The following is a 24,647-nucleotide window of genomic DNA, read 5'->3' on the forward strand; positions in this document are numbered from 1 at the left end:
CTCCACTTACGCAAATAGCCCTAGTGTGCTTTGCCATAATATACCAAACCAACCCATGTGTAACGTGTGCACGAGCCAAACAGTGGCTATTAACCTTGTGAATAGAAACGAGCCAGTTTAGAGAAGAAGGAAAACGAGCCAGTTTTCCTCAGAAAGTTCTCCAAGAAGTGATCCTTCCCCTTAGTAGATAAATCTTGAGTGCTTTGCCATAGTTAAATAAAACCAAAAACTTGCCCGGAGCACAGAGGTGGACTATGACAATTTCAATTGAAATTTCAAGCTAATCTTTGGCGATGCAAACTGTTCTTGGTGACCACATCACTTTCAAGATCTATTGGTGAACTGTTCACACAATTTTTCAAATTTTGAATCGTGAATGAAGTGAAATGTATTACGATGAAAATGCACCGGTTCACATTGTTGGTGACAGAGTAAATTGAACAAATAAGTATGAGCTTGAGCATGTTGCACATCCTGCAAAAGCCTCTGATCTTAACACCACTGAATGTGGATGGAGTATTGCTAGAGGAAAACAGAACTGATAAACGTTTTTTTCCTAATCAACCGGTGAAATAATCACTGTTTCTAAAGAGCAAAAATACTTTTAATGTTAAAAAGTACTTGTATTTGTTCTTTTCAACAAGAATTGCTACAGCTCTTAAAAAGCGCTCTCTAGACCGTGTTAACAAAATATTACATTAACAGATTCTGCTGTTTCAATTTCGTTGTCCTACCTCTGTAAAATCATCGTTACGAAATCATCAAGAAAACTTCTTAGATTACCTACGAAAGGGTTTGTTACGAAATGAATGTACAAGTCCGATGAAAAATGAACAAAATTTGTTATTATCACACACACACACACAAAAAAAAAAAAAAAAAGCTTAAATCTCCTCAGATATTCGTGCAGTATATTTCACAGTCGTTATCTTTTAACTAATCAAACGTTCAAGAGAACTTAATTCAAAACAGCTAAAGAAAGCTAATCCGTGAATTCGCTACAGTCAACAAGAGCAGTTTTCTAAACTAACTCTTAAAACAACAACAAACAAACTAAAATCATCGAATTGAAATCGAAATCGAGTGAATGGTTAGGCGGCATTTAGTAGCCTATGCTACTTTAACCGACTGTGTTGGAGATATGCCCTAAGGCGTTGGGAAGAATTAAAAATTAAGGTGATTTACACCGCACCGGCAAAGGTGAAGCAGGAACATGTGCTAATGCACGTGAGTTGGTCAAGTAGACTTTGGAGAAGGAGGGTTCAAGCATCTGGCCGCCGTACAAGCTGTGATGTATCTTTACTAGTTGAAGAAAGATGATACGTCGAGGCCAGTCACGTGGGTGATCACCCACCCAAGTACTGACCCTGAGCTCTGCTGCTGTAAACAGGGGAACCTGTGTGTTAAATAGTGAAAAGAAATCGTAAACATAGTCAAATTCCCTCAAATGCTTCTAAGCTGGTGATTGATTACTCTTCACTTTCAGCAAATCTCATCAGTGTCATGGCTGCTTTGAACCCGGCAGTAAACTTCTCAGCCGTGGTTTTTGCAGAGCGGATCTTCTCAACGTGCTCAACCATACTGTTCAGAAATTTTTTGATTTTAGGATCTTGGATCCAGTTTATGATATCCTTGTACTCTGTGGGTGGGTTTTCCAATTTTTTTTTTACTCTATCACTGTAGAGAGGTTTCATCTGGGTTTTACTGCTGTCTTCCTATGTTTCGATGAATTTCGGAAAATCTGCCGGCGTAGGGATCTTAGCTGCTGGCTTCGCCTGCTGCTTCTTTGCTTCATATCGCTTCTTGTACACGGGGCAACCCCTGTATGAACTTACATGCGGTAGTGAGCAGAAGATGCACTTAGGTTTTTCTTCTGGCTTTAGAGGGCATTCTTTACTTCTATGGTGCTGTCCACACTTGCAGCATTGCTCAGGATTTGAGCAAAGATGTTGCGAATGTCCATATTCTTGACATCTATAGCATTGAATTACGCGTTTTTTCGGGGCAAACTTCTCGATCTTGACATTAACACTTAACATATTCTTGAGTCCATGAATTGCACGTCCTTCCTTCGTTTTCTTCAGCTCCAACAGGAAAATCGGAAGTTTCTCGATAGCGTCTCCTCTTCGTCTGGAAAACTGCTTGACTTTACTTATTGGTAATTTCCTTCTCTCCAGATCTGCCTGGATTAGTTCTTCCTTCATCGTCGATGGACGGCCCTTAAGAACAACCTTAATAGGTTTTTCGCTGAGTAACTGGAAAGTATGAAATGGTATATTTCTTTTCTGCAAAACAGAGTTGCTTTTCTGTAATCGTCTACTGACTTTAAATTAACATATAGTAGTTTCATTTTCATATCGGCTCCGAATTCTTCACTGCAGGTATTGATAAGGATTTCATGAATTTTAGGCCAATCCACTTCGCTTTGCTGGAAAATTATTGGGGGTGGAGTTTCCTCTTTTTCGGCTCCTCCTTCTTCTTCCATACCTTCTACTGCACTTAGCTACTCAAATCGATTTTCCGTCGTAACTTCCATTGGAGCTTCGTTTTCTGATACTTTCGCGGTTTTCTTAGGAGAAATCCATTCTTGTTCCCTGCTGTCTGTTCCTCTTTCAGTTATCTGCCCTGGATAAAATTTTTTCGTGAATGTCTCTACATCCATCTCACCCTTAGTTCTTTTATGAAAGTAATTGCAAATTACGTCAAATCCAAATTTCGCAATCTGGTCCCGGATTTCTTCTTCAGAACATGACTTGAATTTTGGGATGTCCTCATCATTTCCCATTGATAAATCTTCTGGTGTCTGTTCATCAGTAGCTTCTCCATTCGTTGTTTGAATGTCTCTTTTTTCCTTACCAGGTTTAACATCTTTCTTCTTACTTGGTTGTTCGCTTTCCGTATCTGACATAGTTTTCGCCTTTTTCGCTTTACTTTTCTTTTCTTTGGCCATAAGAATGAAATCCTCTTTCTTCAATGGATAGGTCTTGTTGGTTTTGGACGAACGCTCGCTTCGGTAGTCCTCTTCATCAGAACTATCGAGTGGTGTCCTATAAAAGGACATTTTTGTTTTTCGATTTCGCAAATTAATGACTTATTTATAGACACAAAAATTTTTGACAACAGCGTACTACAAACTGAGATGTTTTCCTCCTTTTTATAAGATTTTAAATCGTGCGCGAGAACTTTCTGGAACTTCTTCGAAATCAAAAGGAGATATTTATTAAATGTTAAATGCACGTGCTCTTGTATTTTTAATTTTCCAGCTTAGCTTTCCTTAAATATTCATCACGCGCTACACTGCACGGGGAATAAAACAGTATAATTTATAATTCAACTAGCATTAGCTATTTAAATACCAAATCCGTAACAATATAATTAAAATCATTCGTAATATAGCTTTTTAAAGCAGCTTCTTCGATTACTTATAAAACGACATTAAAAGCCAATAAAAATATAATTTTCTTTGCTATTTAAACTCTTCTTGGACATTGCAAGAATTACAACAAAGAAAATTAAGTATTTTAATGTAATTAATTATCTATTGTTGAAGCATAGTGCAGTTTCGACTCCATTATGCTCGTATTTGTTTTTCGTTGAACTTTTATATTATTTAAGAGTTTTAGTTTATTATGGCTCTTCAAGCTTCAGCAATGAGACATAATGAGTGTTACATAAATTTTCATCAATTGATCGTTGTCGCGGGTTGTTTAAAAGCAGGTAAATGTGCATACCTTCAAGTAGAAAATAAAGGTACCATGATTTTGCCGAAATAATTTTTTTGTTTTGTTTGGAGCATTCATAAATTCGAATTTCACAGATACGGAAACGAAGGTAATGTGATCACCTCCGCAAAAGACGTAAAGCTTCTGAAACTAAGGATGGTCGTGTAAGTAAAATATTATAGCATTTAATTTCATGGCTTTCCTCGAAAAGTTTCAGTTTCAAAGGTAACATAGAACTATAAATCATATTAAAGATAATAGTTGTTAATTTCAGTATAGATTTTCAGAATAACTTTTGGGTATCAGACCTTCGGGGCACTATCTAAGTGGCATGTCTTAGCATTTTCTGTGTTGATACCCGGACAAAGATGTCCAGATTTCTCTTGTCTTCCGTAACGTACGAAATTGATACTGATGATGGTGTTGTTGGGACAAGTGAGATGAAGGTCTTCGCCATCGCATGCATGGGCTTGAAAGGTACTTAAAGTCCCGTACAACAGACCTATGTGAAAGAGAGATCATACTTAGTGAAATAAAGTATTTTAATATATTAAAGCACTTATACAAGAAAATGTAACTGTTAATTGGTTATTTTATGAGCAATTGAGAAGACATATGCAAACTTTCTGTTAATTCGATTCCTAAATATCGACATAATAAGATGTTATTAAACTAGTTTAAGCTTTATAAGTGTTAATACATAATTAAAGCTATTATTTAAAATAACGAATATTTTGCGAAGAAAAGCAGAAATTTGTTTGACAGTTTGTACAAACGACTGAATGAAAAACAAAGTGACTGACAACAAAACTGATTGGCGAAACATACGACTGAATTCTAGTAATTTCCAGCTGAGATAGATCATTGTCAATCTCTTTGAACCTTTAATTAATGAACCCTTCTAAACCATTTTCCTCCTTCCATTTATTGAAAATTTTGTAATAATTTTTTATTGCATTCCGGAATTCTTGCTATGGCATATGTCCATATCAGTTACACAAATACTGCTTGTAACAAGTTGAACAATGTTGTACAACTGAATTCTAATATATACACGTTACGGAATTTCAATGTTTGGGGGAAAAAAAACTTATAGGAAAATGCTAATACGTTTACTATCTTTCAAACATACCCTCAAATAAAACTTAAATAGGAGTAATATTGCGAATAATTGCATTTAGAAGGATCTTGAAAGACTGAAGTTGTTTAAATTATTTAGAAATCTTTCTGAACCATCGAAAATATGAGATACCATATGAGAAATAATAATAATAATCAGCAGATTTTTACCTTTTTGTTAGTTTAAAAATAATGTTTCCGAAATGTGAGGATTTATTTTCTAGCACGTGAGATAGTTATTTAAAAATCATCAAAGAAAACGATTCTTCAATCATCGGAAATTTATTATAAAAATAAGGCTAAATTAGTTTTAATTGGAATCCAATTAAAAGTAATTTTGTAGTAATTTACCGGTGTTTCTGTCTTCAAAAAGATTCACTTAAAATGTAAAATTAATAAGTAAATAATATAATAGACGTTTTATTAAAAATGTACGAAAACAAACTTCTTAACATTATGACTCCTGTTGTTTAAACTATGCCAATAATGTCGATAAATTGCCAATGTATATCACACACCATCGCCAAATGTCTAGTAATCCTAACCACAGTCATTGACGCTCGTCACGAAAAGAGCTCTGATTAGGCTACGTCTTATCTGGGTCCCTGAATTTACCATGGACGGTTAGTAGACAGAACATTTAGCCCACAAGATGATTAGTCGACAGCACATTTAGCCGAAAACACGTTTTATATTGACAATACGTACATGTAAACAGAAAGCGTGCGATAATGTCCAAATTTGTCCATGTTCATCTGATAAAAGACTGCTTCCAAGGTACACATTGGGAAGATTTATGAACAAGTACCACATTTTTGTTTTGCCTATTTAATGCTAGAGAGACTACAGATTTTAAAATTAGGCAGAAAAACAACCTTTATTTTAACGCAGATTTTGAAATCAATTTCGAGAGTAATCAGACATAGGTGTATCTTGGAAGAAGGAAAAGAAAATTTCAGCAATCGGAGGAGCAAAACGATTTTCTATGGTAAGCAATGAGAGGACGAAAACGAAAATAAATGTAACGTAATCTGTCGAGGAAAATAGTACTAAAACGTGAAAAAAAGTAAGATATTAGCATTTTGAAAGCGCAGAAAAATTAATGTCATTAATGACAGAAGAAAAGTGTTTTTTAATGTGAAAATTTCAAAGAAATACAATTTACTAGCTGAAGAAGCTCTAAGGATAAAATTTGTAGATCTTAGGTTAAAACTACGATTAAGTGCCACATATGATTAGCTATAAAAACTTTGCTTGTTTTCCTTTCAAACATATGATTCATGTTACATGACGAGAATTTTGTACCCAGTTAACAGTTTGGCCGATATATGTCAAACCGCGATGACTGACAGGCTGAAATTTCTTAAGAAATAAAATCAGAGATGGGATCTTTAAGAACTGAACAACGAAATTTACTGATAAGTGAGAAAATAACATCACAGTTGAACTTATGACGAATTCAAGTAATTCCGTAAATGATAGAAACATTACACAGTATTTTGTTAGGATTATTTTTAATTGCGAAATGCATTTTATGACGGCAAGAGGTATTTCTGAATTGCCTATCAAATATGGTTATACGCTATACTGACTTTTTTGTTTGTTTGTTTTTTGTTGTTATTTTGATGTATTTTTTAACATAAACCTGTTTTACAAAATGCAATTTTTCTTACTGTATCCTGAAGATTTATAATTATATGTGCAAGCTAAGAGTTAAAATAAATGTAATAATTATCAAACTTCAGCATCTGCAACGGATAAATTCATAACTGTGTAAATAAACTTTTTAAATCAAACTTGATTTTAAGACAAATAATTTAATCAAGCTTGTTAAATTTATAAAAGCAAGAATGAAATAAAATTATTAAATTTAGACAACTTGTATTTTTTAAACATATTTTTGGTTGTTTGAAGGCTGGTGACTACGAAATGGAGCTATTTGTTTTTATTAACAAATTACTCAAATAAAAATTTAGCAGCAAATTAAAATGAGAAGTTTTCTGTTAAACACCCATAAATATAATTTGAAATACTTCAGTGTTAAACATCCTATTTCATAGTATTGCTTAATAGTTTTTCTTCTAATACTGTGCATTATATTTTTCATTGATAGTATATGCCTTGTATTTCATTGAATTCATCACAGCCTCATATTTTATTACGAATTTTTATAACTTTTTACTAAAAACCTATTTAAGCAACGCCATATTAGGAACATTTCATTTCATCGTCTCAGAGGCATGTTTCGATTTAACAAACATGATCGCTGAAGTGTCTCGTACGCAAATGTGGAAAAATAACACTTCTCTGACTCCAACAGAACCAATATTTTATTCCTTACGAAGTTATACATACTTATTCATAAATTTATTTACATTTTACGTGCACGTTGAATCGCGTGATAGAAAACCGAACTTTGTTTACTTCGTTCTTCGTGGAGACTAGAAAGTGTTGCCACTCGGCTTTAACTAAATTAGAAACTTGACGGAACTGAAGCGACACTACAATCGCCATTTGCTAGCCAGGTTTAAACAGCCAATTTGACTTCTAATTATTCATATATTGATCCTAATTCTTGGTCTGGAATTGAAATTGTTTATCATAAATCTTTTTTATGTTCGTTTTCCTCTCTATGCAAAATCATGTCATTCTGTCAACTAAAAAATATCTTCTTTTTACCTTTACATATATATATCTACTTTTCAAAATTTGCTTTTCAGAATACTTGCTTTCTAAGAAACCAATTATTTAAAATCAATTTCTCTTGAGAGGGGATATTATTTGCAACGACAGTGATAAAGTCTTTTAAAGTGTTCTCTTTGCTATCATAAAATATATTCAGCTATCAGATTAATCCTAACAATCTTCTTTCAATACCATTTAATCCCTCTATGAGTTACAAAATTGCTCGAGTTCTCTAAAAAATCAATTTTCCGTTATTTTTGCAACCGTCACTAAAACTCGCTATTCATTTCTTTAAGATCGCATTTATGGCTTTAATTTGTGTGGAATTTTAGCTTAACATTTCACAATGGTTTGACAATACCGGCCAAACTGAAAGAGCTTTGAAATTTTTAGTCAGGGAACATTAATAGGAAAAAGAATAAAGAGAAATAAACAAAATTTTGATAGCTAATCACAATTGGGCACTTAATCATAGATCATAATGGATCTACAATATGGATCTACATAATCATAATGGATCTACAAAAATTATCCGTAAATTTTCTTCTGTCAGTAAATAAGATTTCTTTGAAGCCTTTCGCATTAACAACAATTTTTATGCTTTAGTTAATGATATTAATTTTTTAACGATTTCACATTTCTAATATTCTAAAATTTTTTCCTAAGTTTCATTATTAATTTCCTCGACAGGTCATGTTACATTTGTTTTCGTTTTGCTTCGCTCATATCTTTCCATATAAAATCGTTTCGCTCCTCATGGAATGTCTATTTCTTTCTATGTCTGATTTCTCTCGAAACTGATTTCAAAATGTACGCCAAAATAAATTTTTTTGTCAAACTTAAGAATCTATACTCTCTTTGGCATTACATCATTAGTCAAAAACTTAGTACATGTAGCATCATTAGTCAAAAACGGAGTACATGTTCATGTCTTCTCGTTGTGTACCCTGAGAATAGCCTTTTGTCATGTAAATAATGACAAATTTCATTATTGTCGCATGTTTTTTGTCTACATGTACGCGTTGTCATCTATTTCTATACGTACTTAATATGCTTAAACATGCTGTCGGCTACATGTCTTGTCGACTACATGTGCTTTGAGTTAAATGTCCCTGTCGGTAAATGTCCGTGTCGGCTGACTGTCCGAGCTCGAATGTTTTATCGGCTATGAGCCTCGTCGGCAATTTCTCTCCCCCCGCCAAAAAAAAGTGTTAACAACTTTTGTTTACCAAAGAATGAAGAAGATCCAAGAAACGGCGATCATTTCCGAAGATTTGAGACATTACGTTGGCTATTTTTAAATAATGTTATCTAACGGAATCCATAATGATAGAAAAGTATCAAAGAGATATATTTTGAATATAAAATACAAAATGACGCAATCCCCCCTATTTCTACTAAATTGCAACCTTACGAAGAATAACATTTTTCTTCCTTCAGCTTTTAATCATTTAAAATTCCTCAAGCTGAAGTTTAACAAAGAGCTATGGATAATAAAATCTGAAATAAACAAAGAGTCAAGATTGCCACTGAAGGCTTTAACCACACAAGTTGAGACCTCCATCCGATCTCATTAAATAAGCATTTTTGCGGTCATCGCTTACCAACTCTCAACTGGCCTATTTAGTGTATTATCTAAGCAAATAATAATTATCGAATCCTTCACCATCTGGGATGATGTAAGCAGATAAGCATAGAGGCACGGGGAGAAAGAAATGTACAGGGAATCGTGTCTTCCCACGAAATTTCTCGCAGTTGCGTTCAACATCCTGACAGTATGTGAGAACGTAAACAAATGTCAGCGGAGTTTACAGAAACGAGAAGCGATAAATGTTAGACGCGCGGTCGTTGCAAATTTTATTTTCCTCGAAAACGGAAACCATTTTGCAATTGGTATTTCCCTTGGGGGATTAAGGGTTGGGTCGAAGAGAACTAATGGCCTACCCATTCTTGGGTCTAAAAGTCTATTGCCATTCAATACGAGTTAAAATTGTTTAGTAAAGATCGGCAGTCCAACATTCCCGGTGTTTTAGTATAGGAAAAAAAATGGATGTATAATACGGTAATAAACTTGTCATAATCTCATTACTTAAAAAATAAATAAGTAAAAATAAAAGACTAAATTAGCGCCGAAAATAAATATTCCTTATATTAATAAATCTCGCTACGCATTTTGATTCACTAAAGACAGTTAGCAAATCCTTGTGATGCTACATTGTATTTATTCTGAAACTGTTGATTGCTGACAGTTCTATTATGGCAAAGCATACTAGAGTTATACTGAGGATCATGCTGAAGTTTCGTTTCAAATGAAATTCTTTATTCTCTTAATTCCACAAGTCAACTGACGATCACTTAAATGATGAGTGATCTTGATACTCAATTGCATAATATACTCGCATTTACATTAATAATAATATACAGCTTTTAACATTTGAATTATTTGAATCACGCCTTCAGATTCTTAAGAAGCACCTTTATGACTGAAATTTAAACTATACTGATGACAAATTGCCTGAAGTTTCACCTAATGCCTTTCAATATAAATTCATTACATGGATAAGCCATACTGCAGCGTTTTCGGCATCCTAGACAATCGAAACTCATAGCGCCCCCATCCTCCATGAATTGAACATATTAATAATTCAAAGCAAATATACTTTTACTTAGTTCAGCGGTGTCCAACCGGTTTCGCCTTAAGAGCTACTTTTAATTTTCCGTCCTGCCACGGACACCTGGTGTTTTACGTTTGGAAAAATAACAATTTCATTAAAATATGTGATTTTACTGGATGCTTTTTGCGTTTCCAAATAATAGGGAAAATTAATAAGAGCCTACAAAAAAGTTAAAAAAATCCACTTATAAAACGCAAATGCGGTATAGGTTCAAACTCATTTTGTTTCACATTAGAAAATAAAGAAAGGGACATACTAATTAACTAATTGCTAATACTAGAAAATGTAACTGTTAAATTGTCAAATAACTTATTAAACGGGTACTGCATTGAGTCTTGCTATTAATGAGATATTTGATTATTATTATTCAATAACAATTTATTAAAATTTGGAGTATATTCCGAGCCCCAGCATGCCAGCACCATTGTTGTTTTTCACGCACTTGCTTTTTATTATTTTAAGCTGTGAAGAAGCCTGCTTACAGAAATATGTTGATCCAAAAAATGCTTTCACCGTTAGTGCATACCTAAATATGCTTTTGTATTTAATAGGGTCCATTAGTTTGTTTTATGTATTTAACCAATTATTTTATTATTCAGACTTTTACTGTCACTTCTTTCCGTTTTCACGCAAGAATGCAAATTAGTTCGCGAGTATTTAAATTGAGCTTTTTAGATTATAAGTCAGAGCGTGCGCTGCCTTTCGAGGCCAAGTTGCTAAGTTACTGCTAGCTCAGATAATATTTGTAGTCTTATCTGAACATTATATTTGACGACATTTGAATATCTAGCTGGTTGGGATTGTGAGCCAACTTCGCGTTAAAATGATCTGTGTAACCTTCGGCAATTAGCTTTAATTTAAATTTATACTGAATTATTGTTGGAATAAATTAGTGCAACTTTCGCATAATGAAATTGGGCAAACGTTAAAAACAAACGAGCGCCAAACAATATATTGACGAGAGAGGATTCTATTTATATTTTTAGATGCAAAAGTCTTAAAAAGACTTTTGTACTTGCATTGTATTTGTGCTTCATTCTTTTCAGCGCGTTACCTTATTTTCTGGAATATACTTCTGATAATATTGCCTAATACGTAAGCCTGAAGCTATTTAAAATTCATAAATAAATCTCTTGTAAGTTTTTTTTATTTTTTTTTTTTATTTCCAGCACTTCGATTTAAATGCTTGTAATGGTTGTTAACTTTGATTTATATGCTATTTGTGTTCTGAGTTAAGCAAACTCTGTAACTTGTTAAATAAAGATTTCATAGTTATTCTAACTTATGATTCTTTAATAAAACTGTGCTAAATAGAGCATAGTGTACTCAAACGCCTTATCTGTGTTAAATGAAAGACATTTCAATTATTCATTTAAGTTATCTCGCCAACATTAAGCACCAGGTGTGCTTCTGTTCTTCCTAGTTTTAAATAAGAATCTTTTACACCCTTTTCAAGTTTCAGCTCTAATTTTAGACTTAGCGATAATGTGCTTAACGTCTACTAAACGTTTGGTCACTAACTAATGACTGCTAAATATACCAAACTTTAGAGGTGTAAAAACTTTATTTTATGTGATTTTGAGTGTTATATCAATATGAAGAGTAGTAATCTGTCATTTAGTTTTCGATTTGTTAATAAAACAAATTTTTTTCATTGACAAAGTCATTTCTATTCTCCCTTATTATAAGAAAAGACCTTTTGGGAACAATAAATAGGGCTCTGTGAAAAACATGTCTTGGGAATCAGCTTTTAAATTCTAACCTAAGCTACAGAAGATATTTACTTTGGTTTAGTTTATGTGATTATGATAAAGTCTCGAGGCTATCTGCCTAAGAGGAGGGATGCTTTCTTGGAGGACTTTATAAAAGAAACTGGCTTGTATACACGTTACACATAGGAAAAACACGATAACGCCCATGCAGCCAGCCCGTTCGCGGGATTGGAAACTCGGACCGAACTACCAGTGTTCAGCGACTTTACCGCTCGGCTGCCGGTGAGCTACTGAAGATGCTTTCAACATGTATGAATCATACTTCAGAATAAATTATAATAATGTCCAGAATAAATGATGGTAAATGATGAAAATTCCTGTTACTCTTTATGAGAAAAGTTTTAACCTCCAACAGCATTCCAGCAAAAATCTTGTTAAAACCTTTCTTCGACTCAGCCACCTCACTTCTGCGATTGAGTTTCTTAGCGGCTAAATTTTCTTAAAGAATGATGCAGTGGTGGGAAAATGTGTCATGCTTACAAAGATGAGTTTTTATTGGTACTTTTTTTCCAATAACGTAGTTTTTAACTACATCATATATGCCTTGCCCTCCAGTGTGTTTTGCCAAAGTTAAACATAGTCAATAATGCTTCTTTCACGCAGAACACCATTCTCGTGAGCATCAGAAGTTGGTGTTAGTAATACCAGTGATGGATTCATCAAACTGCAAGGGAAAATGCGCACATTTTTCCAAATCAGATCTTATCTGTACATAGATATCGTTCGCCATGTTGTCCATTCGTAGTGCCACCGTGTTTCATGATAGAGGCATCTCCTTTATAGTTGAGATTATTTCATTTCTGTTTTTAAATTCGTGAAATAAATTTTTAAAAAAACTGACATCGCCAGCATTGTTTCTGTCACAGTGGCCTCGTTTGAATATGCCCTTTTTATGTGATGCAAGAATGTAACTTACTTCAAAGGATAATCAGAGTAAAATCGGTATAAAATATCTAAATATCAATGTCAAATGTTTAAATATTAGTTTACAATACCTCTGCAACAACTTATTAGGGTAACAGCATTATCAGTATACAACATCAGTGCAACAATATTTTGTATGAAACTGTTATCTTGATACAGGATGTTTTGATAATGCTCTAATAAATTAAAAAAGATCTATAATTAAAGGTGCAAATTCCGAGGCGAGATATTTCAGAATGAATTTATTGACTGAAATGACTTTTCTATTCCTGGCAGTAAGCACATAAGGTAGAAATCTTGATCTCAAATTTAATAAATAAAACATGAATCGTAGTCACGAATCGTTTTTTCGATTCGTGTTTTGTATTGGGAAAATTAATTATATTCTACTTCATAGTTTCCTAGATGAAGCATTTAAGAAAATTGTTCCGTTTCAGTTTTTCTCTATGCAGCATGTAAGACAGCTTCATACTTCAGCCTGTGGCAGTTCAAGATTCATGTCTTCAGAACTTTTGCGAGGAGAAACACGGCTATGAAGTTTACGAATGGATATGAAAGTGTAAGCCTAATAATTCATATTATTGAAAGCCATGGATTATATATGGAAATAAAGTGTTCATGAATGTGGGATCATGAGGCTCACTTACCTCAGGAATTTAAGAATTAAAGAACTTTTCTAAACGAAGTTTCAACAACAGCATTTCCTAAGCAGTGTGCAGTTCTTCGCCCACTTGCACTTCCTAATATTCACAGAACCAAAATAAACCCAAAATATGATTAATTTAAGATTATTTAATTAATGAAGCCTGACATACACTGTAAGCAATGACACATTCCTGGCATCTGGCAAATTTTATGTTGGAGTGGCATCATCACATCAACAATATGTTATTCCTCCGAAATGGTATTTTTTACTTAAAAGACTGCTGTAACTACTACATTACATCATTATATATTATCTGATATTTCACGGATGAGGTTAAAAGTGGATGCTCTTACGAAACTGACTGGCTCTTTTTGATAACAGAAATGCTTAAGATAAATATTTGCATTTAATAGCTTTTTTATTTTGCACATTATCTGCGTCATAACTCTTGAAGTAAAGCTTCTGGAATCTAAAATTTACAGAACGGGGAGTGAAGAATAAATATCTAAAATTAATTTTCTTGCATCGGTACACATTACTGTTAATTAAACTGTGTTACATGTACAGATTTTTATGATTTTCTTACAAAATTCTTTATCTAGAGCATTAAGCCCCGTTCACATGCAACGCTCCTTCGCACAGCTGCCGTTAGCAAGAGGAGAAAAAGGAGACATGAAAGAGTTTTGTCTTTAGGACCCGTTCAGAAGACCACCGTCTTCCTACCCTTTACACCTAAGCCTCTGTGAACAATCACGTCTCTGAATTGGCAGATTTCTAATACTGTTTACATATTTTTAACGTTGTTTACTGTTGTTACTTTTGCAATCTGTACTTTCGCAACTGGTACCTGAACTTTAGATTTTTTTTCAAATTTAAAGTTGAAACGGTTTTTTGCAAATATTAACAAATAAACTGAGAATCTCAGAATATTATACTTTGCACCATAACACACTGTGGAGGGAAAAAAAATTAAATGAAATTTTTAGCGTAATGTTTTTTAAAAATATTTTGGGAGAATTTTTAAAAATCGTTCATATTTTTAGACTTTTTGACGCCCATTAATTTTAAAATTTTATATCTAGAAATATATCGGTTACAAACTTCCGACATTTTCACAGCTTATAAAACAAACTTTTCGCATTTAAAAAAATGATAAAGAAAATTAATTGGAGGAATTTTTTTACTTTTTTGAAAGATATGCAATGAAGCAGAATGGGAAATATTGGTTCTTCTTGGGTATCAATTCGAAACATCGGTTTCAAAGTAATAATCTCATTATACCACACTATTTTTATGACATTATTTATGCTATATAAGTTGTTATTGTTACCAGTTGTTAGTTCAGTGTGAGATTGGAGATATTTCTGAATTAACTTTCTCTTAAGATGCGTTTTGCATTCCGTTGTGTTTAACGTTCTTATTAGATTGAAGCATAACTACTGATTATACTTAGTGATATTCTACACACTTGTGCGAGTATTTGTGGAAAATTCCAGAACTTTGAAGTGTTTCTGTTTATAAAATAAATTTAATTAAGCTATCATCGGATTTGAGTCCAATGACAATCATTTACGAACTATTATCAATCTATTACAAACCTGTACGCACGCAACAATATTATAATTAATCAATGTATTAAAATTGTTTTGAACGTGTTTTACAAAAGAAAAGCAGGTAAAGGAAAATTCTGCTTGCGTTTTATGAGTTTGCAATTTTTCTGGCCACATAAAGTTTTAAAAAAAGGTTTGTAATTTATGTTTATATTTACCAATTGAATAAATAGCCCTAGGTTTGATTTATATATATATATGTTTATTGAAATTCAATAATAAAATTTTAAAGATTTGAAATGATTAAATGTCTGTTTAGACAGTTTGTATTCTTTAAACTGCAAATGCAAACTGAGAAACCTTTCGCATTTTTTTCAATAAATAATTTTACTTAAACTCCTAAAACATATACAGGTATGGACTAAATTTTTTATTATTTTTACTGCTTATTTAAAATCATAAACTTTATAGAAACAAGGATGGGTTTCGAAAAATACTGAAAGGAAAAATTATTTGAAATGAAAATGTTACTGAGATCATATTTGTTTTAAAGTTTTTAGATAAAATTGTATTTTTATTTTTTTCTCAGAAACTAATTCATTAATTGCAAAATCATTCCTTGACGTTATTAAGAACACTCTAATAAGTACAATAAAAAACCTTGGGGGGGGGACATTGAAAATTGTAGGAGAAGAAAGACATTTTAATTGTAAAATTTTTCTTCAAAAATTTAAAATAAAAAAATTACTAGCAAAAACTTTTTTTTATCTCAAAATTATTTTGTCTCACAAAACCATTTAATAATATTCATAAAAAGTAGATGAAAATGCTTAAAGTTTTTTAAAAAAATCATTCAAAAGGTACCGAGTCCCTTGTCGCGTTGAAGCCGATAAGCATTTGTCTTAACTTTAGTTTTAATTTGAACGATATTTCTGGAATACCTAGCATCAGATAACCTTGTCTGTATTTGTCTATAATTTCCGTATCTTGTACAGCTCTATCTAATTTTTGGGGGGAATGCTATCACATCCCCAGACATCTATCAGCGCGATTGTTTCGCTGACAGTCCAGCGAGCACTAACTAAAATTAAGTGAACCGCGCTGTATAGTACGGGAAATCTCCCCATTTGCCCTGCTCCCGAGAGGTAAGGAAAATTCAACCAAGTTCTACCTCCAATTCGGCGAGGCAGTTAATGCTTGTCCCATGTGAACGGGACACGTTGGAAGAACCGGTTTTCGCTACCGGTCGAATCTGCTCTTGTGAACGGGGCTTTAATTGCAGGTACAATTCATACGAAACTTTAGATTGAGGGCTGGAAAAAAGCCCCCAACTGAAAATTTTGGAAAAACTTGAATTATTCCAAGCAAGGGATATATGACACGGTTAACTTTATCAGTCATTTCTAGAAAAAATAAAGTATCGAGATGTTGATATTTTTACTGATAAAGTTCTATTTATTGCCATTGCAAAATACACAAACTTTAACAGTGTACTGGACTTCATACACAGGCTTCCAAAAATTAAGTATGCGATGCAAATTACCAATTTTCGAAAACGGAGTTGAATTTGAGTGGCTGAAAATCGCTGCGAACGCAGACGGCAGTAATCAAATACCGTATGCTACAGAAAATCACAACTGACTATCCGAACTAATACAGTTGTTGAAGATGAAGGTTTAAGCAGATTCGTTTCAATGACGATATTATAACATTCGTAGGATGATATTTTATGATATTTGCGCTTCTATGGCTGATAGTAGATGAAGGCATATGGTGAGCGTTGGCGTGCTGTCAGACACAAAGAAACAGGATAGTCACTTAAAGCAGTGCTCCGCAACCTTTTCTCACCTGCGACGCACAAAAAATCTTTCTGGAATTTCGTGGCACACCAAAGAGTTCCGAGTTATCAAGGAAGTGTCGAAAAAATTCAAATGCTGCCACACTTACAATCACAAACACAACCACACAACAGTGAAATATATAAAAACATTTAAAATAGACATTATTAAGGAAAACAAATTGTCATTGTGTATTAAATACATGATAAAAAATTGCAAAATGTCAAATACATGTATTTGATTGCGGCACACCTATATCCTACTCATGGCACACCAGTGTGCCGCGGCACACCGGTTGCGGAGCACTGACTTAAAGATATAGCTATTTTCTTTGGTGTTGATCTTTTTTATGTTCTCGAATGTGAAAACAATTCCAAATAAGTCAAGCAGTTGTCCAGAGACCTGTTCCCAGTAGGGCAAAGGTTATCATCACTTTTGTTAGAGTAGCTACCATTATTGGGCCTAAGTAACAAGCTCCTGGGTTTCACAAACCGACTAATCCAGAGTAGAAAGATTAAATTGGTATCATGGGAATCTCTATTGGACTCTCTCAGATTGACTCCACGTTCTGTTCACCGACGAGTCCAGATATACCCTAGAATTAGATGATAAGCATGTAAGGATCTGGATAGAAAGAATATCACTGAACATCACCAATTCAGAGGTGGCAGTCTGGGCTCAAATTTCAATGGGATACAACACCCAGCTGCAAATCTTTAAAGACTGTTCTGTGACGGCTGTAAAATATTGGGGTAAGTCCTATATCCAACTCTGGGATTCTATACTGCAGCAATTGGTCATGATAACCTTCTGATAGATGATAATCCCCGTCCTCATCGAGCAACATCGTTAACGAATACCTGAAAAAAGTGGACATTTCTAGTGCGGAGTGACCGCCGTATTCCTTTGACCTTAATTCCAATGAAAATCTTTTGATATTCTCTGACGTTCTCCTCCAGTCGGTCTCAGACAGTTGAAAGTTGCACCCTAATGGAGGAATGGTTACGGTTTATTACTTTAGAACAGGCACTTAAAGATCATAGGACCTTCCCCTCATTTATGATGGTACCGGGTTCGTCATGATTGCACAAAAAAAAGTAGGCGAACTTAGTAAATTAAAGGATTGGACCTTTTTTTTTCCATAGCAGTAGCAATCATAGTCATGAATCACGGTTTGAGGGTAGGATATGGCCTTGAAGTGCCCATTCTAAAGCAACAAACTATAGCATCTGCGGTTGTTGATCACCGTACTAAAACCATGTGCAATCGCTGCAAAGTTTTTATGCTCGGTCGGGAGGTCACGCATCTTATTAATGCAAGTTTTTCTTCATTTGTTTTTAGCTTTAAACACCCAAATGTTGATGACCCAAATGTAACGCCGGGGCCCACCAGCGGCCGAGCGGTAAAGTCGCTGAACACTGGTAGTTCGGTCCGAGGTTCGAATCCCGCGAACGGGCTGGCTGCATGGGCGTTTTCGTGGTTTTCCCCATGTGTAACGTGTATACGAGCCAGTTTCCCTTAGAAAGTCCTCCACGAAAGGCATCCCTCCCCTTAGGCAGATAGCCCTCGTGTGCTTTGCCATAATTAAATACACCACCAAATGTAACGCCATCAAATTACAAAAATATTGCTTTCATCTGTGTATATAATGCTTGTTTTCTTTCACGCATAAACACATTCGCTACCTTCATGTCTAATTTTGATATTAATCAAAACTTTATTTTCCCCCTTTTGTTGAATTTACCGTTAACTTTAGATAGCTAGTATATCTAATCGAAGTTTTCTTAATTTTGAAGGAAAATACGAGAAAGACATTTTAACATACTTGCCATTCTTATAATTATTTATATTTCAAGAAACTAATTAAAGATAAGACTGTTTAGAATAAACAGTATAATTAGGATTATATACAGAAGAAACATGGTAATGTAAAAATTAAAATTAGACGGAGGAGCAACCTTAGATTCGCATAGATTTTTAATTAAACGCTATCAGTTTCAAGAATGAATTCACATAGGTCGCTTTAAAATCTTAAGGAGGTTTTATTACTATTAAATAACTGATTTTGAAGTTACACACACACTTAAAAAAAAAAGAGAGAGAGAGAGCAAATGCCTTTTTTTTTTTTAATACTTTTGACAGAATTATATTGTACTCGTATATACTACAATATTATTTGTATGACAAAAAAGGTATTTTAAGTAAAATATTTTAATATTTGGAATGTAAAATAAAAGTAGTGAATACATCATTCAAAATATCGAAACAAGTACACAAAATTTTACTCTCATAAACCAGTTATAAAAATATTAAGCTTCAAAATATGTTGCATTTTGCGGATTTTGAAATTTTAAATGTACCTGACTCCTTTAGGTTTTTATCATTCTTAACACGGATAACACGTACATAATATAAACATTTCGTTAAGATTTATATTTGTAAAGTCCAGTAGCTTAATAGTTTGTAAAGCAAATTAATAATCTAAGTCGCTGTCTCAAGTTATCAAAACATAATCAAAAAAATAATTTTGCGCTGGGAAATGCCACTAAACAATGCAAACTTCTATTACCCATTTAGTAATAAATGTTTTTCTGCGCAAGTATCTGAATGTTTTTCTGTGCAAGTGTTTGAATGTTTTTCTGCGCAAATGTTAGAATTTTTCTCTGTGCAAGTGTTCCTAAGTCCTTTATTTCAGAGTATAAAAGCTAGAACTTTTCATGCCCTGCCATCCGGATGATTTCATAAAATGTTAAAAGATGCTTTCACCTCTATACAAGTAGGCAACTGTTCGTAAAGATTCAGATCTTACCATGGGTGTTTTTTCAGCTTGATGAGGTTTTCTTTCTTCGTGATACTAAACTTCATAAGGAACAGTTGTGCTTTTATGATAGAGCACCTTTATGTCTTGGCAAACATTTGCCAGTTGTAAATTCTGTGCACTCTTCACTACTGGTCGCCAAGATTAAGACCTTCACATGGGATTAAGACCTTCATAACATTAAAACCTTCACATGATGATTTCATAAAACGTTATGAAGATGCTTTCACTTTTATACAAATAGCCAACTGTTCGCCAAGACTAAGACCTTACCATGAGTGTTTCGGCAGCGTTGATGAGGGTTGCTTTCTTCGTAATACTAAACTTCATAAAGAACATTTGTGCCTTTATGACGATGCACCTTTATGACTTGGCAAACGTTTGTCAATTGTGACTTTTGACGACTGGTCGCCAAGACCTTCACATGAGCGTCACGGCAGCTTTGATGAGGTTGCTTTTCTCATAATGTTATTTAACTTCACAATGGTGGGCGACACATTATTATGACGTGGCACTCTCGCGCGCTGGCGAGTGCAGGATAACCCGAAAATATACCGGCACCTTGTTTTAAGCTGCTTGCATTGATCAAACCATAAGATTCTAATTGCATGTGAGCTAAATGCACCATTTGAAAGCAAACGACGGGCCAAATTTCTTTTCACTAACAAAACAAAAAATATTTTAATTAAATTTTAAATTTGGCTCGTTAAATATTTATCAAAACATAAGCAAATAATAAATCATTAAATATTCATCAAAACATACGTAAATAGTAATAATAATAGCCGAAAAGAAAAAATTCAAATTTATGTTTATTATCTGAAATCTAAAGTTCGGTACTTATAAGACATTTTTGTTATTTATACATTGTAAGTCAAATATACAATCAACTAAATATTAAATTTTGAGACTGCTATTTATTTCAGATAAATTTTTATTATGTTTGATTAATCGTTTAATAATTTACTTTAAATTTAACAAAAATATGAAAACTTTCAGAAAAAACCTCCCGAAAGGGAAAGTCTTGAGAATGAATAGTGACAACCTTTTTTTTTTTTTCTCTTTTATTCATTAAATACTTCTTCCGCTCATACGTAAAAAACATATGCATGTATGTAAACAATTATAAACTTCTTCTACATCTCGACACTTGAGACTTGATTCCGATAAAGTTTGAAGCCTTTAAAAAATTACTAGAAACTATTTTTATCATGGATTGCAGTTGCTCATTGGTCAATCAGATTCTTTTATTATTCATTTTCAGTTGTGAAAAAAGCGCTGTTCACAAATAAATGTAAACCCAAATAAAACGATTATTCTTAACAGAAAAAACTTGTAATTCAGCATATTTATCTTTTTATAAGTACCAAGAAAAGTTAATTCAAATCTGTATCTTCAAATCTTTGAATAGGATTTATAACAAATTTTAAAATATATAGCTCCATTTGTAGATTTTTTAACGGGTCATTAACGTTCGTTTTTCATGGTAATGAAAAAAATGTAAATTACTTCAAATAAGTAAATAGGCATATGTAAAATATTTGCTATTGTTACGTTTTTCTCTTCTGACACCAGTTGTTACGTTATTTTCTTCCTTCACGTTCGTACAGGGTTCGTGGGGATTTGGAGCAAATAATGACAATACTACTTGATGCAGTAACGAAACTCACTTTATTTATCAATATTAATCAGGACAGCTCTAAAACACGTTTTTACAGTCGTCGATGAACTACCATAAACACGCTGACATGATCAGTGACACAGCCTCCAGATTATCAGGCTATCACGGTGGAGACAGCTTCACGGCAAAGCACTAGAGTACAGTTCCCGACGCTGCATGGTCGTTCCCAGAACTCCACGTACTCCATATACAACTCGCGATGCACTCGACCACACACAGAGCACAGCTCCCGACTCTTCGGTTCAGTCGTTCCCGGAGCTCAACACGCTCTCTCGACGATGCACTAACCGCGATACACTACAAGACTCTTTCGGTGCACTCGACGACCCACTTGGCACTCGCTGCCCGGCTGTCAACTCGATTGACTCCGCAGAGACTGACTCGCTAGACGAGACACCAACTCGATACTAGCTAGTAACTCTCCGCGTTCCAGCAAGGTTTATATAGCTTTTGGCTGGTGTTCGAGAACATTCTGGGCTAAACCGGTAAGAATTTGTTCCAAAAGGTTCTCCATCCGTCCATGGCATATCGCCAATTTTGTCGCCAAATGGGCGAATTCTCGCTAAATATCTCAGACCTGCCTTATCTTGCCATTTTATGGCAACCTTAAAACTCACTTGCGGGGAAGCTATCTCACCGCGCCTGGACATTTCGTAACACTGCCCCTCCCAAGGACTGCACGTCCCGGGCAGTACAACCCTTGGTCAGAAGCCAAATTCGATACAAACAAAACGTTTTAAAACATATAGGTAACATAACTAAAGAAATAAATATTTACACTATGTACAACTTATACACACAAATTAAACACACAACAATTTTAAATTTTGCAAATTAAATTTCATAATGAAATTCAGTCTCAGTCTTTGCATTAATTTATACCCGGGCCAAATACTTTTCCACTGCAGTTCGCAGATGTATTTCTGTTTTGCATATCACAGTCTGGAGATTCAGTTCTCTCAGACTTTTCACCCACAGGAAAATCCAAAACAGTTCGTTCACCACTCTGTAGTTTATTCCCACCATGTATACAGTTCATCTCGGTATTTTCAGCCGCTGGTACATGCCCATTTACCTCCGTTGCCTAGGAACCAGTTCCAAATTCTGCATCAGAGCCATGAATAGAATCCGGTCCTTTAGAAGGAGAAGTATTCAAGTTTAGAATCAAGTCCTTGTCTGCAAAACCTGCACTATGAGACGAACACATAATTTGCGAGGTGGGTGAATTTTATTGCAATACTGGAGCACACTGCTTAAGCTGTTCATCAGCTTCTCCCATCTCTGTATCACATACATTTTCAGATGTTCAACACTTGCTAACTGCGACTTCGTAATTTCACTATCAGTTTCGACGAACTTAAACAGTCGCATTTTCACTTTCTTCCACTTCAGGCACTTGAGAATCAAAAGCTTCTTTCCCGTCCTTCATTTCTTCATCTTTTCGATCTCTATCTTTAATCTCGTTAGATAGTTCATCCTTCATTTCTGGATCTTTCTCAGATAGTTCATTAGCTACTTCCTTCTTTTCTTCATCCTTTGATTCTTAACTGCCACTTCTCTCATTTCCACATCAGCTTTTATACCTCCAATATCTTCTGTAAACTCCAATTTCACCTGTTGGAGTTGCTCTCGCACCTTTTCTTGGCCGACATTTATTTCTTCTCGTCGGGCTTTTTTCTCTTTATATACAGCTATTATCTCATCATATCCGGCTTTTGTCTCGGCTAAAATGTCCATCAATCTTCATCTCTACCGCCATGGTTTTCCTCTGCAGGCGAGTCACTGGCATTCACTTACAAATCCCACTTCTGACGCATGTTGTTACGTTTTTCTCTTCTGACACCAGTTGTTACGTTATTTTCTTCCTTCACGTTCATACAGGGTTCGTGGAGATTTGGGGTGAATAATGGCAATACTACTAGATGCAGTATCGAAACTCACTGTAATTTTCAGTATTAATCAGGACAGCTCCAAAACACATTTTTGCAGTCGTCGATGAACTAATATAAACACGCTGACACGATCAGCGACACAGGCTCCAGGTCATCAGGCTATCACGGTGGAGACAGCTTCACGGCAAAGCACTAGAGTACAGCTCCCGACTCTGCTTGGTCATTTCCGGAACTCCACGTACTCTCGAGACTCTCCACGCTACAACTCGCGATGCAATCGACGACACACAGAGCACAGCTCCCGACTCTTCGGTTCAGTCGTTCCCGGAGCTCAATACGCTCTCTCGACAATGCACTAAACACGATACACTACGAGACTCTTTCGGTGCACTCGGCACTCGCTGCCCGGCTGTCAACTCGATCGACTCCACAGGGATTGACTTGCTAGACGAGACACCAACTCGGTACTAACTAACTCTCCGCGTACCAGCAGGGTTTATATAGCTTTTGGCTGGTGTTCGAAAACATTCTGGGCTCAACCGGTAAGAATTCGTTCCAGAAGGTTCTCCATCCGTTCATGGCTTGACGCCAAATGGGCGATTTCTCGCTAAATATCGCAACCCTGCCTTATCTTGCCATTTTATGGCAACCCTAAAACTTCTTTGCGGAGAAGCTATCTCACCGCGGCTGGACATTTCGTAACACTATAAATATATAGCTTAAACGTATTCGCGGGCCGCATAAAATTGCTTCAGGAGCCACCAGTTTCAAATCACTGGCATCTGGCCCAGGCAGTAGAAAGTGAGACAGAAGCGAGAAGGGGGAAATGTATTGGTTTAACCAAGCACATTTCACCGAACTGGAACAGTTACATTACACTGTAAATCTAGATGTAAGATCCGATGGAAACCTCAAAAACTACATCCCTCTTCACCAGGAAAATGCAGGGGCTCACATGCTTGTGACACTGTGCCTGGCCCAAAATTTTCGCAGATCTGGGTTATTCATTATGCAACCTAGATCTGCGGCTGTGAGGCGATTTTTCCTCCCCTTACGAAAATGAAATCATCCTTGTGAGGAAGGAACTTTCCTAATTCCTCAACCTTTATATATTTTTATATAAGAAAACTGTCAATGCCAATGTGGATCAAATGTAGAATTAAAAACAAAATATTTTAGATTTGATCTCTAAAAAAAAATTTACATCTAAAACAATAATTTGCCAGTCTTCCGTTGAAACCTGGGAGATTCTCGGTTTTTCATCACATCTCACGATATTCAGCAAACTTCTTGGATTTTAATATGTATGAATTCATATTGTCTCT

At 34.7% G+C, this 24,647-nt stretch overlaps 1 protein-coding gene across 4 annotated transcripts in view; it reads right to left on the bottom strand.

Annotated features, from left to right (window-relative positions):
* LOC118199404 (protein eva-1 homolog C-like) overlaps positions 1–24,647 on the bottom strand; it is a 106,719-nt gene that overhangs the window by 56,476 nt on the left and 25,596 nt on the right. For 3 of the 4 annotated variants that reach the window (XM_085815001.1, XM_085815000.1, XM_085814999.1), the window contains exon 2: positions 4,031–4,224. The exons of the other annotated variant lie outside the window; for it this stretch is intronic. In XM_085815001.1, the coding sequence (XP_085671127.1) occupies positions 4,031–4,224 (194 nt within the window). The remainder of the gene's footprint in view (positions 1–4,030; positions 4,225–24,647) is intronic. 4 annotated transcript variants of the gene reach the window in all.

Source organism: Stegodyphus dumicola, chromosome 4 (genome assembly GCF_044657685.1).
Source record: "Stegodyphus dumicola isolate Sdum_Otavi_A_Nest chromosome 4, ASM4465768v1".
Classification (NCBI taxonomy): domain Eukaryota; kingdom Metazoa; phylum Arthropoda; class Arachnida; order Araneae; family Eresidae; genus Stegodyphus; species Stegodyphus dumicola.